At 40.6% G+C, this 26,325-nt stretch overlaps 1 protein-coding gene and 1 non-coding gene across 6 annotated transcripts in view; one reads left to right on the plus strand and one right to left on the minus strand.

The window, feature by feature from the left end:
- The window catches only part of LMBR1 (limb development membrane protein 1), a 132,026-nt gene that overhangs the window by 60,117 nt on the left and 45,584 nt on the right, over window positions 1-26,325 (minus strand). For 3 of the 5 annotated variants that reach the window (XM_043463981.1, XM_043463977.1, XM_043463978.1), the window contains one exon: window positions 25,549-25,652. The exons of 1 other annotated variant lie outside the window; for it this stretch is intronic. In XM_043463981.1, the coding sequence (XP_043319916.1) occupies window positions 25,549-25,652 (104 nt within the window). Of the gene's footprint in view, window positions 1-270; window positions 406-25,548; window positions 25,653-26,325 lie in introns of those variants that run through there. One more of the 5 variants, XM_043463980.1, reaches the window with a different exon arrangement.
- Window positions 13,220-13,292, plus strand: TRNAK-UUU. Its single transcript has one exon. It is a non-coding gene; the product is annotated as a tRNA-Lys (tRNA).

Here is a 26,325-nt window from a genome sequence, read left to right on the forward strand (position 1 = left end):
AATACACTATTTTACATCTAACATAACAAAATATTAAGTATATCCATGTTTCTCAAATCACATATTTCCTTCCATATTAAAAAGTCTAAAGATATGAGCTATATATAAAATCTAAAATATAGACTTATTTCAATTTTGCTCTAAATGTTGCTTTCTAATTTCTGAAAATTAGGTTGCAGTTAAATCACAGCTCCTCAAATTCAATAAGAAAGGAAACATCATGAAGCCACGGCCAAGCAATCCCAGCCTGAAGTGATGACGCAGACTTACCTTACCACAGGGTGGCCCCTCACAGGTTAAAACGTATCTGGTAAAGAATCCGCCTGCAATGCGGGAGACCTGGGTTCAATCTCTGGGTTGGGAAGATTCCCTGAAGAAGGGAAAGGCTACCCACTCCAGTATTCTGGCCTGGAGAATTCCATGGACTGTATAGCCCATGGGGTCGCAGAGAGTCGGACAAGACTGAGCGACCTTCACTTCACTTCTTCAGAGTTAAGAGTCAGTGTCCCTTATGTGCTCAGAGCAAGGGAGGCTGGTGAACCAGAGTGATGGCAACCTGCACCTGACTTTACACATTAGCTCTCACAGTAGCTATGACTCAAGTGAGAGGAAACAAGAGCAGTCACAAAGCAAACTATTAAAAAATACACTTCTGCTTTTCGGAAGAACTCTCTGAGCCTACACTTCACAACTTTCAAACCACTTAGGATACCAAAACATGACCACTACCTTTTAGCACTGATTTCTTTTCCCCCTCTTCCTCTTTCTAAGCAAGAATCTTTTAATTACACCTTAAATATGATCTGGAAAGTCTATAAATAAAACAGATAAAATGAGTAGGCTCTGGAGTGAATTACAATTTCAGCTTCATCTCTTCCTGCCTCTGACTGCAGCCCAAATCCTGCTAGCCTCCAACTAGCCCACAGGAACATCTGAGCTCACAAAACACATAACACGTGTCGGAAGTGTCAAGACACATGAGCTAAACAACAGTGTTACTCAGAACTATGAGATTTGATGTCCAAAAACAGGGCATTTTACTACAATAATATGCTACAATTATAGCCAGCAATTACAATAACGTAACATTAAGTTATAGTAAGTGCTGTAATGATAATAAATTTGGGGAATCAGTCACCAGTAAGACTTACATACTTCCTCTGACATTTTGGTAAGAACTGGTGGTGATTTAGTCGCTAAGTCGTGTCTAACTCTTGTGACCCCATGGACTGTAGCCCACCAGGTTCCTCTGTCCATGGGATTTCCCAGCCAAGAATACTGGAGTAGGTTGCCATTTCCTTCTCTAGGAGATCTTCCCGACTCAGGGATCAAACCAGAGTCTCTTGAATCTCCTGCATCTGTCAGATGGATTCTTTTACCAACTGAGCCACCAGGGAAGCCCCTGGTAAGAACTGTTTCTTAGCAATTCAATTTGTTTTTCATCAAATCTGTTTCTCTGTGTTGGAAGGCAATGCTCCACGGTTCTCTCCCACGTCTGAGCATCTATCTCACCAGCAGAGGTGGGCAGTTCTCATTCTAGACTGCCTTTTCAAGGATATCTACACAGCGAATGGCCTGGGAAGGCAGAGACGGTGTCTCTGAAGCTGAAGCAGGTCTGCCTCCTTTATAGCATGAAAGAGGAGATCCCCCCACAGAGCAGAAGCCAGGCAGGTTTGCTGCAGGGTCCCCTTGGTGCAGGGCTCCGCAGCTGTGACAAAAGCCTACTGCAGGGACAGCTTCCACTGGGCCGCGTCGCCCCCATGGGGCCCAGGGCCTGGGGAGCTGGCAGGAGCAGCGGGCTGCTGCACTTGCAGGCTGAGGAGTGAAGTCCCCTGTGTCGGGCCAGGAGTCTGTGTCTACAGCCAGTGTCTGTGAAGCTGGCCAACTAACCTGTCACCTTGTAAGTACCGTAATGTCAGATCCCAGACATCTGAAATGTCTCAGTTTCAGACAGCTTTGGGCAGCTTTCTGGGAAGAACAGACAAGGGCCCACACGGTTGGGTTCAGGGCCAGGATCGAACCGTGAACCCTCTCACCCAGGCCTCAGACAGGCAGAAGTAAGCCCCCCGCCCCCCCGCACCAACAGCTAGCGCACGAAGGGCTGACCCCTGGCCTGGTGCAGCTCCCTCTCCCCTGAGTGGAGTAGGAAGGGGTCTTCTCGTGACCATGTAAGAGCAAGCCCTGCAAGGCCAGCTGACAGGAACCGTCCTACACATGCCATGGCGACAGGGAACTACTTTTCTTATACGCTTGGTGCCCTGTCCTATTTTCCAAAATTTTTAGAGTAGATGTGTATGACTTAAGATATAGGCGAACAGATTAATGTTGTCTTTAATTTTCAATATTTTCTTAAAATAATAAATGTCCAAGAGTCTGGAACCCGAAAGAATAACTTTTTTTAAAAATATCCAAGTTTGGTTTATGAGACAGACAGTAGAACAGGCTTATTAAGAGCCCCAACCAGAGTAGCAGACCACAGGAGCAAATCCTGTCTCCATTCCTGACCCACTGTGTGACCTTGGCCAAGCACCTAAACCCCACTGTGCCTCAGTTTCCTCCCTTGTAGAATGAGTTTATTAAAGACAACCCTACCTCATGGGTGGTTATCAGGACTATATGAGTGAACGTGTGCGACATGCTGAGTGCAAAGTCTGGTGTCATGACTCAAACTGTTGCCTCTGTGTTTGGAATCTCCAAGACTTGGGAACTCACCTATCACTCCTGTTTCTCAATTAAATGGAGACCACCTTTCACTGCCAGTATGTTCCTCTTTTCCCATCTACCATGTAGAACCTAGAAGAAACAAGCCTGACTTCTTGCTATGTGAGCACCCAGTTCACCAGAGCGTCTTATCACATCCCCGGCCACCGGAGGACCCGAGAAGCTCACACCGAACCCTGCCTCCCCTCTGCAGCTGCCCACGCACCTAACTGAGCCCCTCCTCTCTCGGGCCCACCCCTGGGACCTCACCCGGGGTAGTGGCCCCTCAGGCCCAGGACCTCCTCGTCTCCTGCAATCTCCCCACCCTCTAACCTCGCTCTGGGTCTTCCTCCTCATCCTCTCCCCTCCTCTGAGCCTCCCAAGCCTTCCAACCAGTCTTGCGTTCACTGGTCTAAACCGCATAGTGAACTAGCACATTTTAGTGATAATTCAGTATCAGTAATGTTCTAGTATTCCTGGCCCCTTTAACTTCCACTAGATCAGTTTAATTCCACCTGGAAGCTACAGCATTGATCAAGAAATTTATAGAATCAAGAGAAATTTTTGATACTACCCTTCAAAGTGGGACCTCAATGTCATCCGGCAATCCTCATGCTGATCTGTGGCTAATAATTCCCTCAGAGACATGTAAATGTCCTCCTTGGCCTTGGTCCTAACCTCACACCCCGTGTCCTTCCGTGACAGCTGGCCTTACCTCTCCCTTAGTGAGACACAGTTGGCGACCGGCACGGCCCCTCAGCTCCCTTCCCCTCGTCCTTCGTTTCTGTCCCCATTCCTATGTCTTTCATTCTGCAAAGGAAAGTATCTCAGATCCCTTTTCTCTGATGGCACAATCTCAGTGTTCAGCCTTTCACCAGCTGTATCAGGGCTTCTCAAATACTAACATGCGCAGATTTACTGAGGGGTTTGTCAATCCCTGCCTACCAGCCCCTGTGGCTCCTCCGTCCATTCTTGTGAAGGTGGTCCCCCAGACAGACTGCTCCCTCCTCTCCTGGATGATCTTGCCTCCTCACGTGGCCAACAACCCTCAAGTTTATACCTTTAGTCCAAATCACACCACAGAGGCCAAGGTCCATAATCTTAATCATCACCTCATCTTAGATACCTCACAGCAACTTTCAACTGAACCCTAAAATCAAACTCATCATTTTATCCCCTAAACCTGCTCCTACTCAATGTCACATACCTCAATAAATGGCACCATTATCCACTTTGTTGTTTTTGCCAGACACTCTGGAAACATCCGTGTCACCTCCTTCCTGCTGCACCCCACCCCACCCCTCCCCAACACACACACACACACACACACCTAGACCCAGGTCCAGTCCAGCACAAAGTCCTTTCGATTCTCCCGTATCACCCCCTTCCTTCCACACCCTACCCCACCCCAACACACACACACAGCACACATGTGTGCGCGTGCGCACACATACACTCGATTCTCCCATGTCACTTCCTTCCTCCTGCACCTCACCCCACCGCGCGCACACACACACACACACACACACACACACACACCTTGACCCCGGTCCAGTCCAGCACCAAGTCCTTTCGATTCTTCCGTGTAATTACGACTCCAATTCATCCACCTCTTTCTACTGCCACAGCATCTGTCTGGATGACACCCCAGCCTCCTAGCTACATCCTGGTCCAACATCTACACTCCTGTCTCTCCCTGACCTGCCGCCTATCTCGCATGGGAGTGTGTTTCATCTCAAAATGCAAATCTGATCACTCCACACGTACTCACAACTTGCTAACCCGGGAAACAGATGCATTAATGTGACAACAAACAGTAAATATCAAATCTCATCAGTGCCACTCTCCACCTAAGGTCCTGCACAGGTATATCCCTAAAGTTGGGCCTTGCTCTTCCTTCTGCTGTTTAAATAGTGTGCAAAACAGTCAGCGACACAAACAAACTATTCAGGTTAAACAGCACAGAGCAGCCCTGTCCACCAGCTGTCTCTGCGACCGTGGACACGCACTCCTCCATGCTGCCCGATAACACAGCCGGTAACTGTGTGCTGGTAACACAGCTGGTAACAGTGTAACTGTGTGCTACACTGAGCACCAGAGTAACAGAGTGCAGCTCTTGTGGCGGAAGAGCTGATTTTTAATTTTACTGAGTTTCAGTTATCTTAGACTCATATGGCCGCACATGGCTACTGGTTCGCACACAGGTCAGAGCGACTGCTAATAATCTGCTTCTGACAAAATCTCATGCTCAGTACTCTCTGTACTCTCAAGTACTTTCTGGCCATTTTCCTAAATTTAACCTTGATATAAAATTCTCTGGACAAATCTCTCTGTGATTAACAATTATATGTGAAAGTTTTTCTTAAAAGAAACAAGCTGTATCATTCCAAGAGGATGCCGTTTCTATTACACATATATGAATAAAATCAAGAAGAAACATCTGAAATGTACACTCACATGCTTAAGCAGCCAAATAAGAAACATTTAACCAGATAAACCTCTGCAGTCAAAGCACATGCACTCTTCAAAAGCTGATTTCAAATTGATCACCATTTCTTTTCAAAGTAACAACTCATAAAAAGAAATTTTCTCATTTTCAATTAATCTAAATTTTTTAAAAAGAGTAACTCAGGAATTACAGAAAAGGCTGCCACAGAGCAAGTCACTGAAATTACAGAGTATGATTATACTAGATGACTGATGTCATCAGAAAAAAACTGTCATACTGACTTGATCCACTATGAGGCTAGGATAACTGTTTTCCTTTTGTTAATTTTATTCCCTTTTTATGATTAAATGGAATAAAATCAGCCCAATTTGAAATCAATTAAGTTTCACACTTATGAACTTTAGCAAAACCAACAGAAAAACATAACAAATCTGTTCATTAAATGCAATTTGGCACATTTTCCACCGTCAACAAAATCAGAATAGAGACAGAAAGGGTGAAGGGACTATAAATAATCAGACTTCATTTGTTCATTTAGCATCGACTGGCTCATGTCTCAAAAATACACAAACTGTTATCATACCTTTCTTTAGAACACTAAAATAGTGCAAAGCCTAAAGAGTACAGGCTTTGTGGCATGTAGTGTGGAGTTTTTTAAACTTTTGTGTGTGGTTCTGTTTGCAAAGAAATGAAAAGCATTGTGAGAGCTTTTATCACTACCATTAATCACCAGCAGGACAGCATATAAGCAAAAAACTATGCCTACTGCTCATTTTTCCATTAGGAGTCAGAATCAGGGGCTAGGACGCCCCCAGGGGAAGGTCCCTATCAACTTCATTCTTGCATACGCTGAGCTAAAAGATGTGCCAGATGTCAGCATAACAGACTGAAACATCCTGCAATCAACAAAGCGGCAAACACTGTCAGAGTGGAAGCAGGTTCCCACTGTTCATCTTATAAAGTAAGAAATGTCTCCAGAATATAAGATCACCGAACTACACATCATCAACAGTAACACTTAATCACAGAATTCTGAATGTTGTACTATGCCATACAGTACTAGGATTTCATGAACTTCGTAATATTTTTATAAATATTTGTCTAACCCAGCCCCAAAAAACATAAATCTCAGTTACCTTAATGAAACACCATCCCTTTTATTGAAATCATAGTATAATAAGCACTCAGTGTATTAGTAAAAAAATAAAATAAAACTTCAAAACAAACTACTTTCTTTCCGCCAAGGAAACATTGTTTTTAAGAAAAGTAAGCTATATACTTAATTACTTTAGTTTCATACCAGTATTACTCTGGAAATTACAACTATCTCAACATTTAACAGTTCAAATTAGATTAAATAGGCTAGTAAAGGCTAAACACCAAATTTTGGTGCTGGTCAATTACACATTAAATGCTCTGTACTGAACATCAATGAAGTGAAAAATCACAATATATTTACAAAAGCTCTAATAGTAAACTGATATGTTTCTATGGTGATGAACATTTAAACAAGGTTTTGCATGGACATCTTGACCTCTTGGAAGGTATGTAAACACCACTTTATATACTATGTCTCCACCCATCAGGAAAGCCTGGGAAAAATTTCTACATTCACAGAACATTTAAAATAAATATCAAGCCATTGTTTCCATTTAACAAAAAGGGTCTCTTAGTAACATTAAGATAAGGTTTGCTCAGCATGACATCAAGACAGCACCAAGCATACACGCAGTCGTCTGGGTAAGATCGATAGAAGTACTAATAAAGAACAGAAAATAAAGGCAGGTATTAATTATTTTCAACCATGAAAAAACTACAAACAAGCATCCCTAGAGAGTCAAACATTTCCCCCTTTGCTCCCAAAGTAATCATTAAAAGGAGAGACAAAAAGAGTTTTGGTCCCAAGTCAAAGAAAATAGCTTTATGGAAAGCATTGTTAAAACTCTAGAATGAAATGCTTTTTAATGTTAATATTCTCTGCAGTTTATTATACATATACATAGTTATTTAATATAATCATATAGTAGGAAAATTGAAAATGCTAAAACTCAAGGTATTGAGACTTGACTAAAAGGAAGCATTTTAGGGTAAGTTAAAATAATAACACCAACATTGCTAGTTCATTGAACTAAGATGTTCACTAGATTTAAATTAATGGGCAGAAATTCTCAGGATTTTAAACAAACAAAATCCTCCAGATTGCAAGTAAAATAAACAAATAGATACAGTGAATTTCCAACATGTAAATGAAAGAACTGAACTGTAAAAAGACTGCAGGGACTTTCCATCAAAATGTTTAAATATAACTCTAAATTGGGGAAAAAAACATTTCTCAGTACACTTTATCATATCAAAATAAACTAATGGTTGGCCAGAAAGGATCTTTTCTAATTCTAACTCTGTTCTAATATTTCTTTAGTAAAACTTGATGGAAAAGAAGAGATGGGGACTATTTGCAAAGCTCCTACTATGTAGTTGCTTTATATGTAATCACTGAATATTCAAAATAAAGGCAAATTTATTATAAATGAGAAAGCTCACACCCAAAAAACGAAATAATCAGCCTACGGTCACTCTGTTCAAGGCCTGTCAGGACTCTTTAATTCAGGTCTGTCAGCTTTTAAAGCCTGTGCTTTCTACCTTCAACACAAGACAGAAATAAGACCTAAGAGACAAACTGATGGAAAGATAAGGTAGGGGGAGAAGGCTTAAAACACACTAACAGTTTTAGGCAACCTATAATTTTAGTAAAGAAACTAAAGCAAAATACACAAAAGCTTCTTTTACCAGAATACCAATTTTTCAATTCCATTTCATGCTGAGCAAATGCTCAGTCCTTTAATACAACATTGTAGCCATTACCTCACTAGTCCTTTCATAAAACACCCAGGCACAAGTTTCAATACAAACAAACTGAAAGAAGGATTATTAGGTTTATTATTATATTACATTAGTACAGTAAAATGTATAAGATACTAAAGGATACACTATAATACAAAAGCAATTCCACATGATAATTTAGGTAATAGTGTCATACTGCTTTTGTGGCAAAAAGCATATTTACACAAAAAGCACTAGGAATTCACGATACCACAGAAGAGCTATCCTTATGACACTGAGCTAGGACTCACAAACCAGAGAGCTTCAAAGGACAGGCTGACTCTCTTGATAGCGGCTAATGCCAGGGATGACTAAGTTGACGGCAGTGCTCATTGACCATCTGAAAATCCTAGGGCCCTTAAGAATGATGCTAAATCTGCTCTGCCTGTGCTCTGTAAATGGAACAAAGCCTGGATGACAGCATATCTGTTGACAACATGCTTTACCGAACATTTTAAGCCCATTGTTGAGACCTACTGCTCAGATTACAGTGAAAGTGAAAGTGAAGTCACTCAGTCACGTCCAACTCTTTGCAACCACCAGGCTCCTCAATCCATGGGATTCTCCAGGCAAGAATACTAGAGTGGGTTGCCATTTCCTTCTCCAGGGGATCTTCCCGACCCAGGGATCGAACCTGGGTCTCCCACATTGCAGGCAGACGCTTTACCCTCTGAGCCACCAGGGAGGATTCCTTTAAAAAATTACTGCTCACTGACAATGTGCCTGGTCACCTAAGAGCTCCAATCGAGATGTACAAAGAGATTCAAGTTGTTTTCATACCTGCGAACACAACATCCATTCTGCAGCCCATTGATCAAGGAGTAATTTTTACTCTCAAGCCTTGTTATTTAAGAAATACACTTTGTAAAGCTTCAGCTGCCATAGATAATGATTCCTCTGATGATCTGGGCAAAGTTATTTGAAAACCCTTTGGAAAGGACTCACCATTCTCAATGCCGTTAAGAACATTCATGATTCATGGGAAGAGGTCAAAACACCAATATTAACAGGAGACTGGGAGAGGTTGGTTTTGACCTTCACAGATGACTCTGAGGGGCTCAAGACTTTAGTGGAAGAAGTAACAGCAGATGTGGTGGAGACAGCAGAAGAACTAGAATTAGAAGTGGGGCCTCAGTATGTGACTGAATTAATGCAATCTCAGGATTAATTTTCACAGAAAAGCACTGCCTCTTAGGGATGAGCAGATAAAATGGTTTCTTGCGATGGAATCTATTCCTGGTGAAGATGCTGTGAGGACTGCTGAAATGACAACAAACGATTCAGAATATTACATAAACTTAGTTAAGGAGGCAGCAGCAAGGTGTAAGAGGACTGAGTTCAATTTTGAAATAAGTTCTACTATGGGTCAAATGGTATCAAACAGCACTGCATGCTGCAGAGAAAGGAAGAGTCACTTAAGGCGGCAGCCATGGCCATCTTATTTTAAGAAACTGCCACAGCCACCCTCCTTCAGCAACCTCCCCCCTGATCAGCAGCCAACACCAAGGCAAGACCCTCCAGCAGCAAAAAGATACTGACTCACTAAAGACTCAGACGATGATTAGCATCTTTTTAGCAAAGAGGTATTTTTAAATTACATACACTGTTTCTCAGACACAATGCTATTGCACATTTAATAGACTACAGTATAGTATAACCATAACTTTCATATGTCCTGGGAAGCCAAAAACTCACGTGACTCACTTTACTGCAATATTCACTCTATTGTGGTGGTCTAGAAACAAATCCACAGTGTCTCCGAGGCTGTCAGTCTGTACACGGTGTAGGTATGTCTATTAAATGCCTTCGGAAATCCACCCAACTTACAGGAACATCACCACAACCACTGTGCACCCACGTAGCCCTCTGAACTTCACACACCTGCAGCACCAACCTGGTAACCACCAACTTGACTGCTGCGCTCGTCATTCACTTTTTTTGAAAAGGCAGAGAAACCAGAGATCACAGTGCCAACATCCACTGGATCACAGGAAAAGCAAGAGAATTCCAGAAAAGTATTACTTCTGCTTCACAGACTACATCAAAGCCTTTGACTGGGTGGATCACAACAAACTGTGGAAAATTCTTAACGAGATGTGAATACCAGACCACTGTACCTGCCTCCTGAGAAATCTGTATGCAGGTCAAGAAGCAACAGTTAGAAACAGACATGGAACAACGGACTCGTTCAAAATTGGAAAAGGAGTACGTCAAGGCTGCTTATTTATATAACTGATATGAATAGTACATCATGCGAAATGCCAGGCTGAATAAAGCACAAGCTGGAATCAAGACTGCCAGGAGAAATATTAATAACCTCAGATACGCAGATGACACCACCCTTACGGCAGAAAGCAAAGAGGAACTAAGGAGCCTCTTGATGAAAGTGAAAGAGGAGAGTCAAAAAGTTGGCTTAAAGCTCAACATTCAAAAAATAAAGATCATGGCTTCCGGTCCCATCACTTCATAGCAAATGGATGGGGAAACAATGGAAACAGTGGCAGACTTTATTTTCTTGGGCTCCAAAATCACTGCAGATGGTTGACTACAGCCATGAAACTGAAAGACGCTTGCTCCTTGGAAGAGAAGCTATGACCAACCTAGATGGCATACTAAAAAGCAGAGACATTACACTGCCGACGAAGTCCACCTAGCCAAGGCTGTGGTTTTTCCAGTGGTCATGTATGGATGTGAGAGTTGGACTATAAAGAAAGCTGAGCACAAAAGAACTGATGCTTTTGAACTGTGGTGCTGGAGAAGACTCTTGAGAGTCCCTTGGACTGCAAGGAGATCAAGCCAGTCAATCCTAAAGGAAATCAGTCCTGAATATTCATTGGAGAGACTGATGCTGAGGCTGAAGCTCCAATATCTTGGCCACCTGATGCGAGGAACTGACTCACTTGAAAAGACCCTGATACTAGGTAGATTGAAGGCAGAAGGAGAAGGGGACGTCAGAGTCTGACTGACAGTGTACGAGAGTCTCAGTCCCCCGTACCCTCACCAATACTTGTTACGTCCTGATTTTTCTCCCTAGTAGCCAAACGGGTGTGGAGAAGGATCTTCTTGTGGTTTTGATTTGCATTTCCCTAACACCTAGTGATATTAGGGTCTTCTCATGTGCTTACTGGCCACTTGCACAGCTTCTTCAAAGCAGTGTCTATTTAAGTCTATTGTTCCTTTTTAAGGATTTGATAGAGTAAGTTCCATCACCACATTCTTCAAAATTGTTTTGGCTATTCTTGGTTCTCTGCTTTCCATAGAATTGTACTATCTCCTTGTCACGTGCTATAAGATAACCTTAAAATTTTTATTAGAGTTGTATTGATTCTAAAAAAAAAAAAAACCTGGAAACTGGTATTGTTATCATATAAAGAAATTCATAAACATAAAAAAACTACCCATTTAACTAGATCTCTTTAACATCTTTCAATATGATTTTTTCTTTCCATATATTATTTCAATAAGTTTTTAAAAATCATTTGTTGGGTTTATTTCAACATACCTTAGTTGTTCTTGCTATATAAAAGATATCTGTAATCAGATTTTGTTTGTTGCTTTTATTGATTTTTTTTGTATTAATCCTATATCCAGCTTGCTAAATTTTCTTATTTGAATTATAATTTATCTTTAGATTCTACAGGATTTTTCAAAAGACAACGTCATCTGTTAATCAAGACTATTTTGTTCATTCCTTTCAATTCTTCCTTTTCTGGCCTAACTGTGGCTGGTAAAGAACTCTACTACAGTGCTGTTACTAGAGATAAAAGTACTCAAGACGGTTCTAATTATAAAGTGAATGCTTTTAGCACCTTACTACTAAGAAGCGCCAGTTGGGGGGTTAGGGGAGACACCCACCATCAGGTAGTGATACTGTTCCCTCAGCTCTTGGTCTGCTTTTTAACCACGATGGTCATCCATTCCATGGATGTGTTCTGTGTCTCTTCTGAGGTGCTCACTTGATTCCTAGTCTCATTTACTCTCCTAATAGGAATTACAGTCACAAACTTTCCAGTGTTAAACCTACCTTGACAGCTGAAATAATTTTTCTGAATGATGATCTTTTGTGTACATAGTTGGATTCAGCTTAATATCTCCTAATTCATAAGAATTCATGAATAAGAATGGCTATAATGTTCCTTTCTCATACTAACCGTGTCTGCTTTCAGCATCAAGATTATACTAGTTCCATAAAATACAACTGTGCATGTTCCATCTTCAGATCGCTGGACAAATTTGATGCAATTGTAGTTATCCATTTTTTAAAGTCTGCAGAAACATCCTGGAAACTGTCTCGACTTTTTTTTTATCAGAATGACTTAACAGAACTTTAATTTCTGGCAATACTGAGAACAAGGTATCCTTAATTCCCTCTGCCAAGACAAGTCTAAACTGCTACATCAAATATTTTCAAATCTCTCTGAAATCTTCTTTTTGTCTATTAACTCTGAGCAGTACATCAAATTTGGTACCTCTCACAATGCTGACTTTTCCCAGTTGTCTCGTCACCTTCTGCGTCCCTGCTCATCTTTAATACACGACTTTTTGTCCTGCTGCTTCTTCCTTTACCACCTCCTGCCTCTGGAGACGCTGGGTCTGACAGTGACTGGGTGAGGCCTCTCGGGAGTCTGTGCCCTGGTGGGCCTGTAAGCGTTTATCGGATGCTCAGCCCCCGGGACCACAGGCTCTGTGTACGTGTTCCTGGAGCTCGCTGGCGGCAGCTCCTCTCTGAGCACCCAGTCCTTCCTGTTCTTCACATCCTTTAGCACATGGTTTTAATTTCTGTTAAAACCAGGTCCAAGAAGAATTTGAGGATCACACATACTTGGATATCCAGAAATATTAAAATCAACCTGCTAACAGATGCAAAACTGGATAACGTCCTGTGGGACAATAAAATGGAACGCTGGGTGCTATCTTTTGCACAGGGAAGACATCACTCACAGTCTCCATCAGACAAATTAATTTGCATCCGGCCCAGTTTCCTCCAGCTTCACTCTAACCCTAAGGAGATGAAACACAGCCAGGTCAACAGAACACCAGCCAAGGGGCACGCCCCTGCAGGATCACACAATCCCCAGCACCCACTGGCAACAACCAGGGTCTCCTCCGTCCGTTTCCAAGTCTTGGACAATTTTCCCTGGCACTAGAAAATTTACGTAAACAAAATAATTTATTAAAATAAGGACATAAGCCTGGATAGCTCAGCTGGTAGAGCATCAGACTTTTAATCTGAGGGTCCAGGGTTCAAGTCCCTGTCCAGGCACCAAAAAATAAATAAATAAGGACATAAAATATATGTACACACTAATTATAATTACACAATAATTATAAGTACAAATGTTGAAAGATAATTTGGAATGATATAAAATACAACATGGGGTTAATTGGCTTTTTCTAAACTTGTTTAAATTATAATTAAAATATTAATGAAAAACCGATAGAAGTCAAGATACACAGGAGAATCAGCCAAATTCATCAACCTTGTGAATATGCTTCATGCAACCAAATAAGAACCAGGAAAATGAAACATTAAAGATCCTAGAATATAGACACATTTAGGAAAGCTTTATATACATTTGCAGAAATCATCTTGGAATCCTGAGAAGGAATTTCTAAACACTAGATTGGAAAAGATCTTCTTTAAGCAACTTTAAGGTCACGAGGTCCTAAAGGTCCTAAAGGAAATCAACCTTGAATATTCATTGGAAGGACTGATGCTGAAGCTGAAGCTCCAATACTTTGTCCATATGATGCGAAGAGCTGACTCATTGGAAAAGACCCTGATGCTGGGAAAGACTGAAGGCAGGAGGAGAAGGAGACGACAGAGGATGAGATGGTTGGATGGCATCACCGACTCAATGGACATGAGTTTGAGCAAGCTCTGGGAGTTGGTGATGGACAGGGAAGCCTGGTGTGCTGCAGTCCATGGGGTCGCAAAGACTCGGACACAACTGAGTGACTAAACAACAAGGTCATGAGAGGCCAAAACAGCTATAAAGCTCAAGAGGAGAGGCCAAAAGAAAAGACTGTGCCGCACACTTGCTGATGGAATCAGAGCCAATCCAAGCAGAGACCACAGAGCCTCCAAGGTCTGGAAAAATGAACAAAGAATGCCCCAAAATTAACAAATAGTGACTGAGTTTTAGATGAAGGGTCTGTAAAGCTAATAGGTAGAGAGAGGAATCAGGAACATCAATTCAAGATGACAGTTAACAAACACATACATTTTTTACCACAGAAAACAGGAAAAACATGTAATAAATAATAAATCAGTTGTACTGTCCCCAGCAGCAGCAATAGTACCTAGCATACAAAAAGTGGTCAATGGGAATTAACTAAATGAACTAATAATGCTAGAAGACAAGAGTGCCATCAGCAGAGTAGCAACGTTGAGAAAACCCTAAATGATAGAAAGCAAATGGGATCAAATCCATAGAGAAATGTCCAGAGGAAATTATTAAAAAATAGAATGAAAATAGGAAGAGATTAGTGATTCTAGGTAATGTAAGCTGCAAAAAGTCCAAAAATATGTGTAATTATAAGTAGGATTTAAATATTAATATTAAAAAATAATAGGTAATAGTAGTATTACTGTGTACATTTCTTTAGAATAACTGAGTAACAAAATTTATTTAGATTCACTCTTTTTAATCACCTCACAAAATTAACTACAGATAGATTTAAATATTAGATCTCTGTAAAAACTCACAGAAAAGATAGCTAAAACAGAATAGACTATATTACTCATCCTTGGCGTTGAAGGAATAACAACACTTTAATAACTTAAACCAAAATCAAATTACTAAGAAAGTGTAAGTTTAAAATGGAAAAAAGCGAGGATAAAATGAAATCAGGTTTTGTTGACCTAGTTCTATGTTTGTTGTCAAGTAGTAAAGAATCTGCCTGACAAAGAAGGAGAGGCAGGAGATGTGGGTTCAATCCCTGAGTCAGGAAGACCCCCTGGAGGAGGGCAGGGCAGCCCACTCCAGTACTCTTGCCTGGAGAATCCCATGGACAGAGGAGACTGGCAGGCTATTGCCCATGGGGTCAAGAACAGTCAGACATGACTGAGCACACGTATACACACTACCTGAGTTTTCTCATACAATTAACTGAAAGGCAATACCCCTTGTTACTAATAGAACCAGCTCAAAATTTTGTATGTTTTACAAATCTTAAAGTACATTAAATAAACTTTCTAATGTTTTAGAAACCAACATTAATTATATATTTGTAAACATTTAAAATTAAATTTTAATTATACATTATGCTTAAAATGATATTATACATCAGGCTGGGTGATAAAATGATACATCAGTTCAGTTCAGTTGCTCAGTCACGTACAACTCTGCAACCACATGGACTGCAGCACACCAGGCTCCCCTGTCCATCACCAACTCCCAGAGCTTACTCAAACTGATGTCCATCAAGTCGGTGATACCATCCAATCATCTCATCCTCTGTCATCCCCTTTTCCTACTGCCTTCAATCTTTCCCAGCATCAGGGTCTTTTCCAATGAGCCAGTTCATTGAATCAGGTGGCCAAAGTATTGGAGCTTCAGCATCAATCCTTTCAATGAATGAATATTCAGGACTGATTTCCTTTAGGATTGACTAGTTTGTTCTCCTTGCAGCCCAAGGGACTCTCAAGAGTCTTCTCCAACACCACAGTTCAAAAGAATAAATTCCTCGGCATTCAGCTTTCTTTATGGTCCAACTCTCACAGCCAAACATGACAACTAGAAAAGCCATAGCTTTGACTAGACGGACCTTTTTAGGTTAATGTCATGTCTCTGCTTTTTAATATGCTGTCTAGGTTTGTCACAGCTTTTCTTCAAAGGAGCAAACATCTTTTAATTTCATGGCTGCAGTCACCATCTGCAGTGATTCTGAAGCCCAAGAAAATAAAGTCTGTCACTGTTTCCATTGTTTCCCCATCTACTTGCCATGAAGTGATGGGACCGAATGCCATGATCTTAGTTTTTTGATAGTTGATAATTGATAAAATGTTGAAAATGATACATAATACTCTGAAAAAACTGTTAAGCTAATTTCTTGGCTTGGCATCCCTCAACAATACAGGTAGTATTTTAAACCCCAACTCCTGTGAGGTAGAGGCCTGTGGACTCTCAGGGAAGACTTCTGCTCAGAGCTAAGGCTGACAGACATTCCCTTTGAAAGAGAGAGAGAGAATGTGCGTGTGTGTGTGTTTGTGTGTGCGTCTGTGTGTGTGTGTGTGAAACAAGTCTGCCCGTCTGCCCTTTTGCTGAGGGCTTTCAGTGGAGCTTGTTTCAGCTCCCTGTGTGTCTGTGTGTCTGTGTGTGTCTGTGTATGTCTGTGTCTGTGTGTCTGTGTGTGTGTCTGTGTGTGTGTGTGTAACAAGTCTGCCCGTCTGCCCTTTTGCTGAGGGCTTTCAGTGGAGCTTGTTTCAGCTCCCTGTGTGTCTGTCTGTGTGTGTCTGTGTGTCTGTCTGTATGTGTGTCTGTGTGTCTGTCTGTGTGTGTGTGTCTGTGTGTCTGTGTGTGTGTGTGTGTGTGTCTGTGTGTGAAACAAGTCTGCCCGTCTGCCCTTTTGCTGAGGGCTTTCAGTGGAGCCTGTTTCAGCTCCCTGTGTGTGTGTCTGTGTGTGTCTGTATGTGTGTGTCTGTGTTTGTGTGTGTGTCTGTGTGTGTGTGTGTCTCTGTGTGTCTGTGTCTATGTGTGTGTGTCTGTGTCTGTGTGTGTCTGTGTGTGCATGCACGTGTGTGTGTGTGTGCGCACGTGTGTGTGTGTCTGCGTGTGTCTGTGTGTGTATCTGTGTATGTGTGTGTCTGTGTGTGTGTGTGTGTGTGTAACAAGTCTGCCCGTCTGCCCTTTTGCTGAGGGCTTTCAGTGGAGCTTGTTTCAGCTCCCAGCCTGAATGCCCTGTACCACCTGTAACTACCTCCCTCCCCTGATAGGATATCACTTTTTCGGTTACCATTTAAGTTTTCTTGTGCCTGTTTGATTTTGGTCCTTGGAGATTTTATGGAGGTGAGTTACAGACACAGTATTATTTAAAAAACAATGCTAAAAGGCAGTGTGGAAGTTACTTTGTGGAAGACTGAAACTGGAAGCAGAAAACACAGATGGACAGTGGCTTAAATAATCCAACTAAAAAATGATGAAGGCCGAACTAAGGTAATAACAGAAAGAGATAAGAATCTTATTCAGGATACTGAAAGTATATTTTAAAGTTATATAATGCAGCAAGTTTTTATCACAATATAAGGTACTTCATTAAATCTCTTCTAAAAAATCAGAAATATCATTTAATTCTAGGCCTTTAAGAAAGAAGCAAAAATCATTAAGAGATAAGATTTTCTGATACTTCAAAAAGAACTTTTTTAAAAATTTAAGTCTTCCACAAGTCTGTTTAAAACCAGACTGCTTAAAATTTAATACTTGTTAATTAACAAGAGGAACATTAATATCAAGTAATCCCAGTAAAATATCAAAGTATAAAAGCATTTAAATCCAACATTATAAAATAACTTAAAATTTCTTCTTTGTGTTTCAAGAAAGATAATAAGAAATGTTTCCTTTAAATTGACCATTTCAGTACATTTAATTCTTTTTCTGCTGTTGATATATACCTATTTTTTTTGTTTTTGCCTACTCATTTTTAATGACTAAAAGAACACACATTTTATGTATTTTTTAACAGTTCAACTGCTTTCAAAGTCAATCAGTCTGTAATAATAGTTATGAGCTTGTCTTTCTAGATGAGAATTTCCTTTCCTTACCAGAAAGTGTGCAAACCAATAAATTTTCTAGTATAACTATTAATGACTTAAGTTTTAAAGAAAAGTAGATATACTACAACCTAAAATATTACTTCATGTCAAAATTATCAAACAATCCTATTGCTTTGGACATGTCTGAACACACAACTCTAATTCTGGTACAAATGGGCCAAATAAACGGGCTGTAAAGCGATGGTCTCGAGTCCCACTGTGCATGGTGCACATTTCATAGGGATCGCAAGATCTCACTGTGGCAGGCTAAATAAATGACTTTACAGACAAGTAAACTGTTGCTCAGTCGTGTCTGACTCTTTGCAACCCCATGGACTGCAGCCCGCCAGGCTCCTCTATGGAATTCTCCAGGCAAGAATACTGGACTGGGCTGCCATGCCCTCCCCTCCAGGGGATCTTCCTGACCTAGGGATCGAACCCAGGTCTCCTGCACTGCAGGCAGATTTTTTATCACCTGAGCCACCAGGGAAGCCCAAATAAATATGAGTTTAAGTGCCAAAAAAGAATAGAATATTTTAACAATCCTAATTCTAGCTGCTTGGGTGAGCTCTCATCCTACAGACCTAATTATGTAAGACGCTCTCTAGTCAGCATTAAATCTGACATTTAATTTTACTTCCAAATAAAATTCACTACAACCAAGGGTAGGCAGTTTTCAACTTCCCCAAAAATAGTTTTAGAAAAGAGACTCTAATTGATGATAATGATTATTCCTATAAAACTGTTTTATGTATATCAGAAGTACTAGGGCCAGTTTGATTAAAAGTACAATTAGTTTAAAATCTGAACCTGGTGATTTTTTATTTCCTCCGTACCAAAACTTCTCAATTAACAGATTATGAGACATTAGTTGGTAATTTAATTATCATATAAAATAAAGTTTAAAATTCAGTTACCTATTAAATATGATACCTTTTTTTATGACCTACACTGTTACAAGATAAAACCATTTCTATTTCAAAAAGTAAATAAAGCTGTGTCGATGCCACTCTTAACTTCTTACATCACTTGCTATCATGTATGAAGTAATCCCACACAAATCTTCCTGATGCTTCATCATTAACTTGCTCACAGTTGGTACCTTTAAGCCTCTGATAATAAATGCCACTTCTATCTGCATCTCAGTGCTTTACACACGGATTAGGTGAGGTACCTGGAGGACGAGGTCAGTCTGCAGTCCATTGTACAGATGGAGACACTAAGAATTGAGCCTGGACTTTCAGGTCAGTAAAGAAGACTCAGGAGTTAAGTCCGGGTCTTCTGAATGCCAGAGCTTATAGTGTTGCCACTGTACTACTAGGCAAATAAAGAGAAAATCTGGCCACAGTGGAAATCTCTCCTCTTCTGATAACTGGAAAGTATCCCATCATTACAAAGTGTGCAAGAACTGAGCAACGTGCGCTAAACGCGCAGCTGCTCTGTAACAGGAACTGACACTGTTACTGACATCATGATTTAGGTGCCTCCATCATGCAACTGTACTGAGTGATGAAATTAACGTCATCCCATTAACTAAATGATTTTTTTTTAATTCAAAACAGTTTTAAACTCAAATAAGCTTTAAATAAATACAAACTTTTCTTCAAAATACTTTTATACGTCTTTCTCTGAGACCCTGTATGTCAAGCTCCAATGTCTGAAATGCTCAGTTTATATTATTATAACCACATCTTTTACAGTAGAGTCACAATGCCAAAAGGAGCCCTGTACATAACAACACTAGCAGAACAAATGTTTTGAGAATAATCGTTCTTATCTATATTGTTTCCACAGAAAAAATTAGACCCTCAACTGAAGGAAGGTAGAGGAATTCTTTTAATAAATTACTGATCTTTTTTTCTTGAAGGTGTTGGGAAAATCAAATTAACACATAACAATAGCTAGTGAGATATGACTCCATTTTCTGTAATAAACACCAAGATCAAAACGAGACCCAAGGTAAATTTCCTTGAAAGGTCCCCAGCAGGAGTTTCCCTTTTCGCATGTGATTTCCTCTCACCCACAAAAACCAGGCCAAATATGCGCATGTGCCACTAACACTAAGCAGCACTTCCTTAATCGCTCATTTCCAACAATTTATGGATGATCAGTGGCAAAAACGAGCAAAAATAATGAAAGAATGCAACGGACTTCCTACTCATTTCTGTGTCTTTTTAAGATGGAGGCCTGATACAAATTAGCCACTGGGGGGAAAAAGTCATCTGGTCATAAAATACAGTACAAGGTCACTTTTATGTAAGTTTGCCAAAAGGGACATAAACCAGGACAATTTCAAACTGTGACACAGGATAGAAGCATATTAAAGCGATGTCTGTTCCTCCTCTATTGTGCTGTCATGGTGCTCAGCTTTATAGACCTTGCAAGCATGGCACCCAGCTCTTCGCTTCCACCTGGCCAGTCTAATTAATTAAGAAAGGAAGTTACCTCAGATTTTGTCCTTTCTGCTTTTATTATCAAGCACTTTGTTTGAAGTTCGAGGAGTTAACCTCTTAATCCTACAGACCGTGTGCTATGTTCTGGACATTTGGGGATGTCTGGATGGCTTTGGTAATTGGTCAGGATGTTGCTGTCACTTATGTTAAATTTTATGCCACGACTTCAAATCAAAGATAGGCATTAATGTGAGGCACAGTATAAAGTTACTCCCAGAAACATCTTTGGTTCATGAAATAATCTGTCATCGAAGAGATTTTTTTTTTACTTTCATTAAGTTGTTAAATTTTTTTCCTCATGACACTTTATTTTCCTTATGACATTTTAATTCAAAGTAAGATGTTAACATACAATAAGAAAAACAAACATATTCCTAATTCCCATTTAAACCCTGGCTAGAGATTAGACCGGTTGATTATGCAATCAAAAAACATCTGACATCATCTGAAATAATCCACAGAGTTCCCTCAGAGGCAGCGTGGGGAGAGAGAGTTACACAGGTGACCTGAGTATGATAGGAACAGGAGTGCAGTCAGCCCTGAGACCCTCACACTCTGGTGTATGACTGAGCCGCCAAGACAAAAACTGGGAAAACATCTCTACCATAAAACAAAAACAGAACCCACCAGACACAACCTCTTCATCAGAGCTGAAATATAAGATGCAAGCACAGGGCAGGTTCAAATACACATGAACACAGGTAATGCTCACTACAGTTCAGACAGGTGACTGCAAAATAATCTAAATACACATGAACACAGGTAATGCTCACTACAATACAGATAGGTGACTGCAAAATAATCTCAATTAGATTAATATTTAACTACTAACAGAATTCCAAGGTAAAAGTTACCTTCTTACAAAAACAAAACAAAAAAACCTGCTTTATCAAAACCACTTATATTCTCCTACCCTTGAGAATTATAAAGAAGGGAAATAGCTAGGAGATGGGCCCAATAAAAAAGAAACATAGGCCAAGGCCAGGAGAGAGAAGAAAGGCGATTTAAGGCCCTTAAAAGGACATGGTCAACCGCCCAGGCCTAAAATGTCCTGTTTGAATTAACATAGTGGTTTAATTAAAAACTAAGTAGAGAATTCTGCCTAATTTGACTCTCAATTCGAGCTCCGCATCCGCCATGGCCAGTGGCCAATTTCCGCACCTCGGCACGATACGCAAGGGGCTGCTTTAAAATCGACTGCCCGGGGAATCAATGGGCGTTTGGTGGGGCCATGTGCCATTCAGGGGCTCCACCAGACTTCGACGCAGTAAAACAGCACCAGGAGGGAGGCTGAAGGGAAAAAAAGTAAATTTCACTTAACCATATTACAAGTTTGTCATTACTCAAATTATTGTGCTGAATCTACCAATTACGGTGCTTTCTAAAGCTCTCCTCAAGGTTGCCCTGGAAGTAGATGTGTCAAATGTAACCAATGAACAAAGCGCTTTAAAGGGATCCATGTCAAATGTCAGCAACCCACCCCCTTCATCAGAGCAGTGGAGCTCCTCACTGTGGTACAACCTATGGTAATACCACCTGTGGACAGCACTGGAGATCTTACCAAACACTGTTCAGAATCTGTGCAGCAAATACCAATGGTCATATGTAACAGGATGGCACAGTACTGCAGGCACAAACATGCCTAACACATTTAGACCGAAACAGACAACAGACCCTGAAACTCCCATGTAACTGGAAAAGGTAAATACTGTGGATAACATTCCATGACTACTCAGACTTAAAGCTCTCTAAACATTTCTAATAAGGTCTAGATGCACACTGTTTTTAAATTTTACTGACATATATTTGATGTACACTGTTGTATTAATTTCTGCTGTAGAGCAAAATGACTCAGTTATACATGTATATATTCTTTTTCAAATTCCTCTCCTTAGGTTTATCACAGAATGTTGAATATAGTTCCTTGTAGATGTACCTTCTCTTAGGCAGTTTTGATTCTGCTTCAGTACATGCCATTTCAAAATGGCAAAAATAATGTGGAATCATAAAATTGCCTAATATGTGAATAATTAAGGGCTGACTGCTGTATTTCATTGCTTCCCAATGATCTATGCATGTAACACTAGAATACTTAACAGTTAAATGCACGAAGCTCTAAGATAGTGACAATAATCCCTAATATTTACTGAGTTCAATCCTGGGTTATGTGTTTCACGTGGACAATCACTTCTCATTCAGTCTTCCAAATGGAACAGTGAGGTAACTATCATTACTAGACCCACTCTACAGAAAGAAAACCTGAGGTGTAGATGATGTAACCAGCCCAGGCAGTCTGACACTAAAGACAGATTCTCTCACCATAGCCCTGCAATCTCTCTTCCACACGCCCACCGCCAGCACACTAAGAGGAGAATTATTCTACCACTTCCCCTCCAAGCCAGAACCCCACCTTCCCCCTTCCTTCAACAGCATTTATTAAAGACCACACACTTTAATTTGGTCTCTACAACTCCCATTCATCCCCCAGCTACCAGAGTCTCATAAATGGGAACCATCCTGAGCTCTGTTCCCCCCGCCCCTTTTAATCCTTGGCTGTGTCTGGGAATTAACTGGATGGGTCATGCCCACTGCATCCTACAATCACTGGGCACATTAGTCCCCTCGGAGACCATGAAATGTAGCTGGTGGCTAGAGGGACTCTGAGGAGACATACTCAGAAATGCACTCAAAAAAGGCATTCTTTTAATCATGAACAAAGAGACTAGAAGTAAAAAAACTGGAAGGAAGAACTGCTGTGTAATTGTAGATGCAAAATATCTTTACTTACCTTCTTATACCTCTCCTCAAGCTGTCTCCCCTCTGACCTCGGTGGACAAGGGGGAAAAGGAGAATAGTAACTTCTCACTGGGTTTTTGCATCAACTGTTTTTAATTCTAGAGATGGTGCTAACTCTGCTCCGACAGATTTAGCCAAGTCCCTTTTCCAGTTGGTTAGTTCACAAGAAGGGAGGAAAATGATCTGGATGCAAGAGGTTTGTCCATATTGCACACTGTTTTTAAAATAATCTATTTAACTAATAACCAGATTTTTACATAAAGCATAACCTAGGGAGCATACCTTTAATCTTCAAATATGAAAATACATTTATAACACTGAGCTTTATGTAGTTTCTGCACTTGATAAGATTATTCATGAGACAGACAGAGAGCGGGGGTGGGGAACTCTGCGTGTTTGAAGCAAGCATTGACAAGGCCGTTTTAGTGACTCTGTTTGAGAGTCAGGGGCGTGACTGACTCGGGGCGGTGACGTCCCCACCAGAGCACTCTGCATGTGCAGTGCATGTACTCCTTCCCCAGGGACGTATGCTGACATTCTGACACACGCATTTATCTCTAAACATGCTTAAACAGAACAGTAGACGCAGAAGTCTCGTCAGCAATCCTGTGCCAACTCCCTGGTGTCTATAGAATAAAACCCAGACTATGTGGCAGAGGACTCGGGCCTCAGGGTCTGATCCTGACCAGCGCTCTGTCTCCATTCTCCACTCTGAGCTAATCACCGGCCACTCCTTCAGTTCAGACAGTGTCTCCGCCTTTGCTCAAGCCTGGATGCTCACCTGCAATTCTCAGCTCATGGGCGGGACAACTCCTCCCTGAAGTCTTCCCGATTCTCTAGGCAAACCAAGACATCCCTCCCAGAGCAGCTTGCTGTATAAAAGTTCCTCCAACATCTCTGACTTCTCCCTGTGTGAATCCCTTGAAGGCAAGAACACTGTCTTTTCGTTTCTGTACCCAGCAAGCTCCTCTAACAGCACAGGAATTACTGCTCAGTAAGGGCCTAGTAAAACTCTGCCAAGTGAATGACTACCCATCAGAAGGCCCCCACATTCTACACAGCTTGCTTCCTCAGGTGTCTCTGATGACCTCTTTCCTCTCCGTGACCACGTTCTTTCCTTTCGTTCCCTCTGTGACGTTGTTCTACGATCCAGTCTCTGAGAGCTCTGTCTTTCAGTCTCCAGACCGCACCCGCTCTGTTCACTTCTACCTGCCACGCCCCTGCAGAACACCCCTGCCCCCTTGCAGCACGCCTTTGCCCCTCTGCCCCTGGGCCCCTGGCCGGCCACCACCCAGCAGGCACCCTGCTGGCTGCTCCTGTGCTCCCCACAGTGCTGACCTGGGAAGAACTGCACACTCTGGGAAGGTAAGAAGCAAGCCCTGGGTCTTAGTTTGAATTCTGCAGTGGTAGATACGAGGTTCTTAGACAATTTAGTAACATTAATACCCTTCGATATAAAAAGAGAGTTTGAACTAAATCCCGTTCAACAACAAAACTTTCTATAATTCTTCAAGAAACTTATGTTGTTTTTATTTTTTAATTGTTATGTTTTTTATTGTTTAAACTGAAACTATACAAGTTGTTCCCATTACATGGATGACTTAAATAATTTACATATATCATTATAAAAAACAAATCAAATATATAAAAGCCAGTGTTCTCAATGCAGGTTTGACCACCATACACAACCACCCCACTCTGATCTCAGTAGATTCACCAAATACGAAACCAACCATATACCACAGTATGAATACGAATAACTCTAACTAAAAGTTAAAAAGCTGTAATGTGTCTGTAAACTGTAACACTAGAACTCATTTCATCAAGTTTTAAAAGTCACTCAAAAAGTATTAACTACCGAAACCCTTCCATTATATTCCAAGCTTTTATAGCAAAGAACTCCACAAGCTATAAATGGAGATGTTGTTCCCTTCACTTTAAAACGTCCTACTATTCAAGGACAGAGGGAGTGACTCCTCTTACAAGGTCTGGATTAACTGTCTAGGATGCTCTGGCAGTCTGCTCTCTGCCCACTTCTCAGCCTCCCACACTCATCTCGCAGTAAGTCACGGATCCTGGGAACCTGACAACCCAGCATGTTACCAGGCTGCCCTCCTGCAAACACTGGGTGTGAAACCACTTCTACATCAAGATACAGCTTAAGATTTTTAGAATTTCATGTCATGCTTTACACTAAATGACAGTATCTAGGAAAAGAATAATAGCTGTTGTACCAGGCTTATTCATTCTACAAAAGAACACTCCACCAACTCTGCACATACTATAAAAAGCATTCAAAGGTCAAACAATGACTTCCTTCCTGACACTTTTATTGACTCAATGTGTAATATTATTAACATTATTGTAAAAGCATTATTAATATTAACAAGGCATTGCTATTATTAAATGTTTTACATTTCAGTAAAAGTTGCTTAAGCCTACTATTTCTAGTTCAACAATGAATGACATTTACTTCCTCATTTAAGAAATTTAATTCTAAAACATCATTTACTTACCTTTTTCAGACCAGCAAAACCTTCTGATTCCAAAAAGAAAAAGGCAAAGGGCATCAACACAAATAGACAAAGATTGGAAAAGAGAGAAGCAAGGTTCCACAAACCTATGAGGATAACAATAAAGGAAAGATGAGTTAGACATTGACAACCTTGTCAAAGAAAACTGCTGTGCTAAATTGTGCTATCAGTCAAAGCTCTGTACTTTTTAATAGTAAAAGCTAAACATAAACTTAATAGAGAGGCCTAACAAAGGACCTAAACTTAGAAATCAGAATAATAATTACACATTTCTATAAAATTTTTACAACTCTGCAACCTGTACTATTGGGAAAAGTCAATATAGAAACTACTAATTTTTCCTCATGGTCTAAATTCACTAAACATATGACATATGCAGCAATCCAAAGACACAGCCTCTTCAGACATATTGGCACCTGAATATTTAAATTAGAGTCAGCAGCATTTATTGAGCACTTAATAAATGCCAGATACTCTACTAACCATTTTACATGTATTATCTTGTTTAATTTAAGCCTCATAAAACCCTAAAAGTAATAATTAGCATTTACTGAGCCCTCATGTGCCAAGCACTGTTCTAAATGATTTACAGATATTATACAAACTCATTTAGTCTTCACAGCAATCCCCCAACATGACAGAGGCTGGTCATATAAAACCCGCCAAGCCTGCAGAGCCTACAAGGAGCTACACTAATTCCTAGGATTTTTAAAAATGACCGCATCACAGAAGTTTAGTAAGCAACTCCAACTGGGAAAG

Source organism: Cervus canadensis, chromosome 3 (genome assembly GCF_019320065.1).
Source record: "Cervus canadensis isolate Bull #8, Minnesota chromosome 3, ASM1932006v1, whole genome shotgun sequence".
In the NCBI taxonomy this organism is placed as follows: Eukaryota; Metazoa; Chordata; class Mammalia; order Artiodactyla; family Cervidae; genus Cervus; species Cervus canadensis.